Here is a 13,665-nt window from a genome sequence, read left to right on the forward strand (position 1 = left end):
CAAATCAGCTTATTTCCCCAAATTTTGAAGTAATGTCTGAAGAGCCGGAGATTAAAGGAAGGGAAATTCATTACCCATGACACGCAACAGCCAGCACTTTGACGTTGCACATCCTTACAGGCTGTTTTAGAAGTCTAAGCTGTCACAAGCATGAAGTACTTCAAGGCCTGTGTCCTTCAAGTTGAGGCCATGAGTTCAATATGTAAATGGCAGCAACTTTTACATTTATATAACAGTACGTCCTTATTCGAGCTTTTCTTCCAGTACAGTAGATTGATTCCAAAAATAACAATATCCAATACTTAACCCGATAAAGTTCAAAAAACCGTATCAATATAAGAGCCGGCAGATGAAGCACACACATACACTTACAGATTCTCACACACGCTTTTCCATTAACAGGGGAACCATACAATACAGAGGAGCTGATTAGGATTGCCAACAAAAGGACAGTAGGCTCTGGCTGCCTCTCTGAATTGTCATTAGCAGTGGAACACCAAGCCCTTTTCAAACTCATTAGTTGATAAAACAACCCTCTGATTTCCCATTAAAAAACCCATTCGTCCTCCCTCACTGGCGATGCTCCCCCTCCACCACATCCCTGAATTTCCACACCTTCAAAACCACTCCTGAGGCTAGGAGGGGGGAAAAAATGGCAGCTCTTATGCAATTTTTTTCAGTGAGTTCCTGCAAGATTTATTATGCAAGTGCATGTGATCACAAATCAAACTGCAGTCATGTTAATGTCTATTTAAGATTTTGCATCTGCAACATTTGCAATTTTCATTAGGCAGAATCACTTTAAATTTTCTTCCCACTTGGGATTTTAGAGCTGATGGCTGCTATTAAAGGAATGAAACAGAAAAGTAATTGTGTGTGATGCAGTTAGTTTGTGACCGATTTTTCATCTTCTTTTGCCCCCCCAAAGTAATCATTTGAATACTAAGGTTAAAGAGAAGCAAAATCATTTCTGGTTTCCTGGCAGAATAACAATTTATTTAAATTTAGACAAAAGGAAATACATATTTGTGCTTTGTGCATTATAATGAACAGCTTTGTTTATATACACTTTTATACACTCATATATAATCTCGTTACACATACTTAAACTGAATGATCATCACTTACTGAATATTCATAGATATCAAAGACCCATTGCCCCCTCTTTCCATTTGCACCCATTTGATAAAGTTGTTAAAAAAAATTAATTTTCAAAAACATTCATTCAAAGCTGGGTAGTGTCAAAATTCAAGTCAGTATGTCTCATTCAGCCAGGATCAACTTCTCTTTTATCCATCACTTGAAGCAAAGGTCACGAACCCAAAAGTACACCAGTGTTTTGTCTCTGCTGTAATCCAAGTGAATCAATCCAAAACAGATACAAGAGGGCAAATGCAAACAACAGCCTGAATCCAAGCAGCTTAATCTAGTCTTTCCACTTAATCGCTCTTTGAGATCCTGAAGACGCACCTGAGCACAACGTTTTTATTTTTAGCTGTTCTGAGAAGCAGATGTGCCTTTTGACACGGTTCCTCATTGTAATGTAGATTGACAGGCAGTTTTGGTTTTGAGAAAAACAAACAAAAAACCCCAAAAATACAACATCCCGGATTGGCAGAGAGCGTTTTACAAATTTGCATGAATGTCCTCGTGTCGCAGCACTTTATAGGTGACCCAGTAGAAGATGTTAAATATGAGAAAGCTCAAGGGAAAAACAGCTCTGGATATGGTGTCAATGCGTTTGGCTCGGTCCACGAAACGCTTGTGGAGTACTTCTCCATCAAACATGGTAATTGGAGGTGGGGGGGTGAACACGCTGGCTCCTTCCACAGCAGTACCATCCTTGGTCTGCAGGCAGTGACCCAATCCATAACCCCGGAAGTAAAAACCGCGACTCTCCCTCACCAGTTCCTCCTCCTGTGGAGTCAAGCAGGGAAAAAAACAGATTGGCCTCTTCCTGTCAACAAGAATTAGCATACAGCTTTTCACATTTCTGCTCAGTGGCTGATTCTCGAATGCGTTTGTGGTGTAGTAGCACAAAAGGGCAGCAGAGTGTAACAGAGTGAGATCGTCCAAACAACAGCAACAAAAAACCCCAAAACAAAACAGCAAGTTCTATTTTCCCCACAAGTTTTGTGCCTTTGGCCTTACAATAAAATAGCTTAAATAAAAGAAGAAAAAAAAATAGTTGAAAACTTTGAGATTGAAAAAAAATTTATTTGATGATTTGTCAGTAACAAGGTACAAAACCAGCCTCAGTTAATGAGCATTAGACTCTTTAGGGGTTGAAACTGTCATTGGAGAGCACAAAACAAATGTAATTTGCTTTGTACTACTGCATGCATCCACTGCCACAACTATATTAGCAGCAAAGGTAGTGGTCATTAGTCAGAAAGAACTGTTAGCAACTGTTTGCAACATGAAACAGGCAGGTACAAGCTTCAACTACTCTGAGCTCTGAGGTGAGCTACCAATGGGGAGCAAAGAATACTGCCCAACATATGAATGACATGGTGGTAAACACACAAGAGGGTTACTTGTTACTGTCTACTACAAAGTGACAGGCTATGAGCCTACTATACTGCCTTTAATGTGACATCTTCATGTTTTTCTTTACCCAGTAAAGCTATTAGAAGTATCTATAACAAAGAAGTACAAATGAGAGCCTCTTCATTAGGAGGAAAAAGAAAATTTGTCAATCTGTAAAAAAAATTAACCCTCCCCCTTTTCAAAGTTACAGAATGACAGACCTTTCAAAATGTTAATAAAATGGCTCAAAATATTAATAAAGTCATGATCCCACCAAAAAACCTTGCACTTGGCATTATGCTTTGATGAATGGCTCTGCACTTTTTTTTTTTTTTTAAATACAGTCACTGAGACACTGTTCCCGCCCTTTGAAGAGAATATTAATAGACATGCAGCTTAACTCTGACAGCCCTCTGACACTTTGAGAGATTCACTTTAGCAGGGGAAAGTGAAGATGTGGGATCTAAATTGGATGATTAGTAGTCAGTGTGAAGGGCCCTGAAAGCTCTGATCCCCGTGTCCCGCCTCTCTCGGTTTCTCTATCACTGACCCTGGCAGCTCTCTGGTTCTCTGCTGAATGTCATCTCTCAGTACTGTACATACCTGGCAGAAAGTCACTAACGGCTTACATCAAACATCTAGCGATACTAATTTACTGTAAACTTTCTCTTTGAAAAGAACTTTCTGGTGCTCCAGTGACAAACTGCACCATACAACAGGGGGGTAGGGAATACAATGCCATTCTAGCACAGCTTAATTATCTCTCCTGTGCCATCTTAAACGATATAGTACATCATGTGCTAAAGTCTAATGGTGCGTTTCTTTAAAGATAATAGGTGCTCATTGTCTCTGCTCTGTACTCCTCACAGCATAACTTCAGCTGAACCTGCTCTGATTATCACATTGTGCTCTGTGGAGACTAAAGTCATTGTCTAAAAACAGTAATTTTCACAAAGACAAGCTGTTTTTTTTCCCTGTTTTGCTGTAACTAAAGATCATGAAACACATATGACATTTAGAGAACTATGCTTATTCGCTAGTAGAGAATTAGTTGAGAAGAAGGCTATCAAGTAAACAGAAGGCTGTGTGCAGCAGCTGATTTGCTCAGCTTGGTGTAGAAAAACAAAACAAAACAAAACAAAACAAACAAAACAAACAGCCATCCTGGCTCACTCAAGGGGGACAACTTTGTTTTTATGTGTTGTAAATCTGCAGAGTACAAAACATGATCAGCGACCGACTGAGCTTCATAGGGGCTTATGAGTATTTTTTTTAACCTTAAGATGAAAACCATTTTCATCTGATTATGTAAACTAACTAGTTCCTTGCTAGTTTTCTGCTTACAAAAAGAAATTTTCCTCATTGTAAATGCCATAATTTTAGCCCAATAGCAACTGTTTTCAGAAATATATACTTATTTCAATTTAATGACAGCAACACACTTCACAAACATAGACAATTAAAGATGGACAGAGGCAAAGTGAAATACTGTCCTATAGTCTGACAAATAAAATCTAAAATTCTCTGGACATCACGGATGCCGTGGCATCAGCTTGTTATCTATGCACAGTTTAAAAGCTTGCATCTCTGATCGTACCGGGTCGCGTATGCCATGGGTAACTTCCTCCATCGGTGGAGGCGCCGTTAATGCTGAATGAGATATACAAGTTTTTGAAGAACATACGCTACCATCCAGATGTCATCCCTTTGTCTTTGTTCAGCAAGACAATGCTAAACTAGATTCAGGACGTAATACAACAGCATGGCTTCCCCTCTGACAAGGAGAGAAGAAGAACTGGAGCCTTTAAACAGGTTACACACTGGGGAGGAATAAAGGGCAAAGTGCAAAAATTTTAACTTAGTAAAAGTGATACAAAGGAACAGAAGGTCAAAGGGAGAGGACTATAGCGACAGGGTGAGATCAGCATAACGTGGGTTTGGTTGAGGGAAAGAGGCCACTATCTCACATTTAAGATGAAAGTTGCTCAACACAATTTGAAAAACCGGAGGTGTGGACAAAAATAGTGTTGGAAGGTCAAAGTTGAGGCAGGGTTCTTTTTTAAATTTTGTTCTTTTTTACCCTGGCACAGGCGCTGCAGTGCTGATTCAGACTCCTGTAGGTTGAGTTGTTACCGGGGATGTCACTGGCTTTTCGCAGCGACTCAACACTCCCAGGCTGACTAGCAGACACCTCCATCAGAAAGGAACGTGGACAAACAGAAACAATAGTTATTGTCCATTTTATCTTTGATATTAAAAAAAGAAAAGTGTGGAGTCTTTTGTCTTACAGCTCTTTGGTTTTATATTTTTGATTTATTTTGGACATTAGTCTTCATATATTACATGAACCAATTCACATACTTTAGATCCAAATAACAGTCTCTAGCAGATGTCCTTAGCTTTTTAATTAAAGAGGCACTATGAGTGTAGCTGTTAAAGAGCACTGGCTTTGAAAACAACAAAAAAGAATCCTCAAAGAGACAGTTCAAGTTATTTCTGTCAAGACTATAAATGGAAGTACAAATCCATGTATTTATTTTTACAGTTCTGAACCCTGTGTGGATACACAATATAACAGTGGCTGGTTGAAATCTCATCTCTCATTGATTAAGCCTCGGTCAGCCCGGGATTTGTTCGCTTCATCAGACTCCCAACATCTCTCTGGTACTACTACAGGGTCATGCATCAATACCCCTCAGATGTATAGTGTGTGACCTCCAACTCCTTTGTGGGGGTAATTGTCCAACTGATGTGAACAGGGGAAGTCCTTTTCTCTACAGACCATTATTCCCTCTCTCTTGTATCAGTGCAAGAAGGGAAACTGTCCTGTAAATCTGCTGGACTCTCCTACATGTACGAGGAAGCTTGCCATGGGTCTGAGAGGCTGTCTGGTCTCTGAGGTGTTTAATGGGATTTTCTACATGTCCTTTCTATTTCTCTTGAGACAAAAATCTCTGTTTCTCACCCCTTTTTAAACACTTATTTGTCAACTTGCAATGGATTCAGTTTAGAAGATGTATGTTTAGATAAAAAGAAAAATTATATATATTTTTAAATATCTATCTATCTAGATATTTTGTCCAAAGACAAAAAGGTACCACTTACTGATGCATTTTTTCAGAGGGTTAGAGCTGTGACTAACAGACCGATTATTAAACACATATTAAAGCATTACACATGAAAAATAATCTATTAATAAGAACCAGGTTATTGTTTTTGGTGTTCATAATCTTGCTAAGTTGCTCCATTACAGTGTTACCCTTTTAATTCATATAGATGGCCCAATAATAAAAATGATGCCCATTTACCTTCTGCACAGACAATTTGCACACATTCATGTCCCTTTAATAGCACCTTACTAATATTTAGAACTACAAACTTTATTGTATAGAAAATAATACATACATGGGCTTTAAAGTTTCACTGGCATTTAGAGTGTACCTGCAGGCTGGCCTCCTTATTCAAAAGTGCTGCAAGTCATAAAATAAAGTGTCCATAGCTCATTTACATATCTGTCTGCCAGAACAGGTTTTCTTTAGTATAAAAAAAGCTGTTATTCTTATTCTGTACATTGCTACAACAACTTTTTACACCCAATCTGTTTGACTGGTCAGTGGGCTAGATGATATGGTACATAACCACTGGTTTCATGCATTACGATTTCTGAAATTACTTGCATCAAGAGCACTGATTCCTCTGCCAAGGTAAAAGTCAAACCTCAACAGAGCTCAGCAAAATTGCTCAAAAACTACTGACCCCAATTTCACAAAACCTAGTGGAAAGGTAGAGCATGGGCAAAAATAGAATGTCTAAAATGTGTGTGAAAATCCACATTTTCTATAAACATAGAGTGGTTACTAGATGGCTATACTAATCAATCTGAACTGAATTGTTATGATAGATATGACAAGGTTAGAGTAATCCGGTGCCACAAGGTTGGTAAGAAGTCTGTTGCTCTGCGTCAAAGGTAACGGCAGAAGTAAAAGATCACAAGGTCTCCAAACAGGCCAGTGCTCACAAGTTGAACTGAAGTGACTGGATCTTCTTCATTTAATATGACAGCTCGCTGTAGCATGTTGATGTTGTCAGCTCCTGAGTCTACAGCATCCCACAATAACAAGAGGCATAAATCACTGCTATAGAGGATGACAAGGACTCGAGAGCATTTGCTTTACATTCTTACTTTTTCAGAATCTACTAGAATGTGACACAGAATGCAAGTCTGTATGGAAGCAGGCTGTAGCCTGTGTGTGTGGGTCTACATCATTTACACTTACTATTCTCTGCTGCCGCTGCTTTTTCCTCAGCCTGATGAACTCCTTGTGTTGCCTTGAGACAAAGTTAACTGCTGCATACTCCAACAGGGCAGCAAACACAAACAGAAGACACACTGCCATCCAGATGTCAATAGCCTTCACATAAGACACCTGGAAAAGGACAAGGTCACGGATTAATCAATAGCCAATCAATAAGGCTGATAGATAATTCCGTGGGTTGTTCACAATCTAACCATTCCTCAGATCTGGGCTATAATGACATACATCTTTAGGATGGCCTAGAATTCAAATGAGTCAGTGGGTTGTGGGCAGTTGACACATAGCTATGAGGCAGGTCACAGCTTGGGCTTGGGGAGTCCCCTAGTTGTGTCATCCATGAGAGAAGATATGTCACACCACATCAGCAACACCCACTGAGCAGGCATTATGTGGAAGCTTCACTCAATTGAGCAGCATTTTGCTGACTGTTACAGATACACACAGTGAAAAGGGGGGGGGGGGGGGGGGGGGGGGGTGGGGGCATGGATTAACATGTTTTCTTCTAAATTAGATCCTCACTCTGCATCCTATGGCTCAGAAGGCTGAGTGGGTCATCATGGCATAAAGTGCTGTAATGTTTGTATAAACAGGTAAATGTGGCTTAAATAGTCAAGGGACTAGAAATAGTCAAAAAATTAGAAATGTGCTGTATAGATGGCTGTCCATTTATCACATTAAGACTAAATCTTTTTTTTTTTTTTTTAACATTCATTTACTTAACTTTGGTGGGCACAACTAGTAAACCTTCATAGGAGTGAAATAAAGGATGAAACAACTTCTGATCTCAGTTAAACTAAAACAGAGACATCTCAGGAATTCATAACATGCAAAGTTTAATTCAGCTCAAATCTGGGACAAAGTGCAGTCATCAGAAGGATAAGAAACGATTATGGTTCTGTATGCATCTGAAATGGTTGACATAGTCTGTCTGATGCTTTTCTTGTGATAGTCATGAGATCTATGCATTAAATCTATACTCACACAGAACCAATTACACAAACCTTTTAAAATGTCTTTTACAGACATTGATTGTCTGCTGCTATCTCATGAAGCATTTGGCTTGTCCTGTCAGGTAATATCGGCAATGAAAGGTAATGGTATTTATAAATCATGTATCACTTTTTGGAGGATATGTCAGAAAATGTCAGAATAGTCTACAAGTTTCAAACTCAGTCCACACTGCCATTTATTACATTCTTTTTGGTCAATGACCTTTTTGTTGAGCTGATAGCATTATGTAATGCTATTTCTACTCATACTTTTTGGAGTTTCTGGACAAATCTGGGCATATTATTAGTTTCAAAATCTGTTTATTTGTTTCTGAGACTAATATTTCAGGTTCTCTGGCAGTGAAGTTACTTGTTTGTGCTCCGTTGACATTTCAGAAGTTGGTCATCTGAACTCAAATCATTAAGTTTTTAGACCATTTTCTGCAAAAGACAACTAGTGACAATTCCTGAATGGTGTATACACTATATTGCCAAAAGTATTCAGTCACCTAGCCAAATCATTGAATTCATGGCCACAGGTGTATCAAACCAAGCACCTAGGCATGCAGACTGCTTCTACAAACATTCATGAAAGAATGGGTCACTCTCAGGAGCTCGGTGAATTTCAGCGTGGTACTGTGATAGGATGCCAGTCCAGTCATGAAATTCCTCCCTAATAAATATTCCACAGTAAACTGTTAGTGGTATCATAACAAAATGGAAGTAACTGGGAATGACGGTAATTCAGCCACGAAGTGGTAGGCCATGTAAAATGACAGAGCGGAGTCAGCGGATGCTGAGGCGCATAGTGCACAGAGGTCGCAATCTTTCTGCAAAGTCAATCGCTACAGACCTCCAAAGCGTCATGTGGCCTTCAGATTAACTCAAGAACAGTGCACTGAGAGCTTTGCGGAATGGGGTTTCCATTGCTGCATCCAAGCCTTACATCACCAAGTGCAATGCAAAGGGTCGGATGCAGTGGTGTAAAGCATGCTGCCACTGGACTTTAGAGGAGTGGAGATGTATTCTCTGGAGTGATGAATCACACATTCAAGTTCATATGCATGCAAAGGCAGATGAGGGAATACTTTTGGCAATATAGCGTAGCTGAATTTGACAATGATGCAAAATAAAGTACAGTATGTAGAATACTTTTTAACATGAAATTCTTAGGCACAAAAATGAAAAACAAAACATTCTCATCCAATTTTCATGCTGGATTAAGCACATAGAGTTCAATCCAGCACATTGGTACTTTTTAATGCTATTATTTTTGTAGTATACCTCATCATATTTGCTCAGTTTATGTCTGTCTGCTTTGGTTTGAAATGACATGAAAAACACTCATAATGGTCACTAGTCTACAGACTCACCTTGGGCAAAGAGGCTCTTGAACCAGAGCTCTGTGTGGTCATTGTAAGTACTGTGGTGATGCCCAGACCAACTCTGGCTGGTGCAGCATCCATGTTTATCCAGAAGGATACCCATGAGAGGATAACGATGAGAAGGGAAGGGATGTACATCTGGATTAAGTAGTAACCCATCTGACGTTCCAGGTGGAACTTCACCTCAATGCAGGTGAATTGACCTGCGTGCACATGGTATAGGACAACAGGTGGTTTTGCTTTGCTTATTTTTAGTGCTTTTGCATTCTGACATGTAAATATAAAAGAAAGAAAGAAAGAAGTTTATTGTTTAAAATTACATTTCATTTAAAGGCGGCTAGACTTAATGTAATCAGGATCATGCAGAAAATACATGAATAAGACATAATCAACTGAAGCTTTAATGTCTTAAAACGTGGGTTACTTGCTTTCTCAACACTTATTGCACCTGTGTTGTAGTGCTTTGTGCAGTAGCCCAAATCCTTCTCTTCTTTTAGCACAAACTGAGGCAGGGTAAGATCATCAGCCACCTGAACGGGGTTCTCAGACAGCCACTCAAAGATCAAGTCATTCATGGTGTAACCAACTGTGAAAGGAAACCAAAGAACACAGAAAGGATAGAAAAGACATAAATGTGAGAAATGTTCTTTTCTTGCTGTAATTTATTTTCTTCTACTCATTCTAAACAATAAATTCCTCCTTTGTTTCTATGTAGTTTTTTTCTTATACTTTCCATGATATTTGAGGCATTTAGGGAACATACCTCACTATTTTCATGGCATGTATTTTACTACAGTATGTATTTGCAAAAAATGCATGCAACTGCCAATGTTCATTACTTTGCACACTCAGTATCTAACATCTAAAACAAGACCAATCTCCATAAAATCTAACAAAAATCTCAAATTTACCACCACATTTAAGATCTGACAAGACTACATCAGTACAACACCATTTCACTGAGTTATACTGTAGATAGCACTGTCACAAGATAGAAGATGAAGTGACAAACAAGGCTGCATATTATTTACTGACTCATTCTGAGAGAAGTGCAGAAGAAGTATACATGAAAAAAAAAGTCTGTGGCTTGTTTAACTCAGATAACCTGCTTCAGCAGCCATTGAATATTCTTGTTATCGCTGCTGTTATTCCTCCTCAACCCAATTTTTCAAGGGGATCTTCCTACTGCGGTATAAAATCTGTGCATGAGAAAACATCAAAAACTCTGGCTAATGAGACTCGGAGAGAGGCAGACTGAAACTTGGAAGGCTGTGGTGATGTAATGCCCCTCTCCCCATCTGTCCAGCTACCCTCTGCCATCCTGTTTGTCACAGTAAAGGTCACATCGTACTGCACAGCAACAGTTGTGTTGTTGTGGTTGTTTGAAGGTTACGGACTTGGGTGAGGAGCATATCTGCCTAAGAAAGTTGGAGACACTGCGTTTTGTACTGCAAACACACCATTAACACACAAAATACAACATAAAACACATAATAAAAATCTTATACAGTTTAGTGACCCACTTAGATTTAAACACTTGGGATAAGTCAGTAACTGTTTTACTTGAAACACAAATGCATGCACATGTTGATTTGCATCATCTTTTTAAGGGTTATACTCCTTTTCACAGGTGCGTGATTGTGGGTGTAATAAAAATGCACGCTGGATGCTACAACAGCGAGGAGTTCCTTGCACATCTAAATAATACTGATGTCTACTGGGACCCTTTAGGCCCCGAGTTACAAAAAACATCAATTATTCAAGATGTTACATCCAATCCTGCACCACCAGTCTGAAAAACACCACGCTGATGTCGTTCACGAGGAGAAGTCACTGTCATTCAGACATCCTGCTACAACAACCAAGGGGAATACCAATGCTTTCCTGAGATAATGAAATGGTTTTCTGTTCTTCTGCCAGATAGAGCTAACAGACGTCAAAACATAACTGCCACAGCTTTCAAGGTGCAATAAAAATGAAATTCATGAGCCAGAATGTCTAGCATATCTAAGCAAGGTACAGTAATGAGCATTAGTCACATGCCATCTCCTTTTTCATGTTATAAAGTCTGTCACCTAATGAAAGTTACTGTTATGCTTCACACTTCCTGTCTTGGTTTTTACTAATAGAATAAGTTCCAAGTAGATTTTGGGTTACTGAACACTAATGGCTCATGGCAAAGCAAACTGTTATAAGCTGCATATATGAAGCTTTGAAGTGTCAGAATAAGGCAGAATCCTATGGTTGGCTTTATTTATATAGCTATATAAGCCTGTGGCCTTGGCTCTCTAAACTTCCAAAGATAACTCTTTTTTCTCCTCCATTATCCTCTCTCACTCTCTCATGTTGAGCAGATGGTGTTGTGAGAGCTCCAGTAGTGACAGCAAAACCTATAATGTCCTCTTAACATTAAGCTCTAGCCAAGGTGATCGCACCCTTGGGTGGTGTATCCTCACTAGGCCTTTAATCAGAAATGATTACCTCTCCTCTAATGGCAGTGTGATGTGATACAGTAACCCCAAAACTAACACACACACACACACACACACACACACACACACACACACACACACACACACACACACACACACACACACACACACACACACACACACACACACACACACACACACATCTGTTTACCTGAGTGTCTCCTCTCCTTACACTTCTGAAGGGTGAAATGTCTTTATAGTTTATTTTTAAAATCAGCTTGTCCCTTTGTTAATTTGTAGAAATAAATAATGCTGCTTTTTGGACAAAGAAGAGACAAGTCCTTTAAAAAAACAATACCTCTTCTTCTCACCAAGTCAGGTACAAATCCAAGTAGTGATAGAAGCTTTAAGCTAGACTTATTTGGGCAAAAACTGAATTTTGGGGGTGCTCTCTCTGTTTCACCCTTTGCCAGACTTGAATTCTTTTGTCCCTGTGACTGGAAATTGGGTCACCTCTAGGCACAGGGGGTGGGTCACATATAATAAAAGGGACACAAAATTAAAGTTTTATTATTTATATCCAGGAAATTGGTTTCATGAGGGCAGATACTATCTCTGCTAAAGGCAAAGGAAGATTGATAGAAGAGGATACTCTTCCTACTCTGTTTTATCAGTGCATAACATTTCAATAGGTTTCAAATATGTTTTGTACATTTTCCCCCCAAACTCTCTGGTTTTAATACATGCACAGTAAATGTGGTGCCTTGGTCCAAACGTTTGAAACTGTCCACTCCACTGAGCTGACTGATTTGTTTGGCACGGTAATGTGAAACAGCAGCCTCTCTGTAGAAAATTCAGTCCAATGAGCACTAAAACATGACTAAAGATTAGCCAGTCAGTGTCACTGGCGACATCAATGCTGATGCCAAGCAGTTGTCAAGCTGTGCAAATGAAGAAAGCCTGCCTTGATTTTGTGCTTCTGAAACTGACATGATCCCCTCAATTACCTAAAATTATCTATTATGCATTCTATACATCCCCTAACACTGCAGTTTGTTTTCACTTTGGTGTGCTATGCTTTTAAAAACCCTGGCAAAATCAATATGTTGGCATGACTGCATTTTGGTATGAACCTAAAATTATGGCAGCTTCAGACAAAGAGGTTAGTCTCTAATGATTGATTAGGGAAAATCAAATCCTCTCTCTCATTGACATCTGTTGGGAAGAGGAGGCAGTCTTAGAGTAAAGACAGAAACAACGTGTAAGAAATTGACAATTCTGCCATGTACTATGCAAGAAAATATGAATGAATCAAAAGGAAAAAAAAAAATTCAGTTTTCATTCCTTTATCTGAGGTCACATCATATCAGCAACATAGCAGAGCATTCCAGTTGTCGCTTTGCTCAGCAAAGTTTTTCAGTTCCTCCTGGGGGGAATTTTCGTATGTTCCAAGGCCAGATAAGATATAATCCCTCCAGTGAGTCTGGGTCTTACACTGGGGTCTCCACTCGGCAGAAGGAACAAGAAAATCTCCAGAAGAAGACGCTCAGGAGGGATCCTAACTGGGTGCCCAAACCAACTCAGTTGGCTCCTTTGGTAATTTTGCGGTGTAAAACGACAGCTACCATTAGTAGCAGTATCAGTTTTCGATAACCGGCTAATAAAGTGAGCTTCACCAGGTGGATGAAAACATTGCTGTTATTGACTTAACGTTTACAGCTACCCTCATCAGTCACTCCATGTAGTTGCTTAACTTCTACACCTTAAAAGGCATTGAGATGGCGTGTTTTCTTTTAAAACAGGGATGAGGATGAGGCTGTTTTTAGGCAAATGTAATTCTATTTCATCAAACAGCTTTGCCTGATGGTGCAGTGTAAAGTTCTCCAGATCCTACTCTACAGGACAGAATAGCAAACATCAGTCTGCATAATGTAACATGGCATGCCTATGGACTTGGAAGTCACTCTGGATTGCTGCCAGAGTGACTTCCAATCACTCCAGGAAGAACCACTGG

General features: G+C 39.4%; 1 protein-coding gene across 2 annotated transcripts in view; it reads right to left on the reverse strand.

The window, feature by feature from the left end:
- Positions 1–1,037: 1,037 nt before the first annotated feature.
- Positions 1,038–13,665, reverse strand: part of glra4a (glycine receptor, alpha 4a) — a 47,661-nt gene continuing 35,033 nt past the window's right edge. Inside the window, exons 6-10 of one of the 2 annotated variants that reach the window (XM_030739245.1) lie at positions 9,668–9,805; positions 9,208–9,422; positions 6,807–6,956; positions 4,610–4,720; positions 1,038–1,917 (exon numbers count right to left, since the gene is read on the reverse strand). In XM_030739245.1, the coding sequence (XP_030595105.1) occupies positions 1,627–1,917; positions 4,610–4,720; positions 6,807–6,956; positions 9,208–9,422; positions 9,668–9,805 (905 nt within the window). In that variant the 3' untranslated portion in view covers positions 1,038–1,626. The remainder of the gene's footprint in view (positions 1,918–4,609; positions 4,721–6,806; positions 6,957–9,207; positions 9,423–9,667; positions 9,806–13,665) is intronic. The other variant, XM_030739246.1, reaches the window with a different exon arrangement.

Source organism: Archocentrus centrarchus, chromosome 10, assembly GCF_007364275.1.
Source record: "Archocentrus centrarchus isolate MPI-CPG fArcCen1 chromosome 10, fArcCen1, whole genome shotgun sequence".
Taxonomy (NCBI): Eukaryota; Metazoa; Chordata; class Actinopteri; order Cichliformes; family Cichlidae; genus Archocentrus; species Archocentrus centrarchus.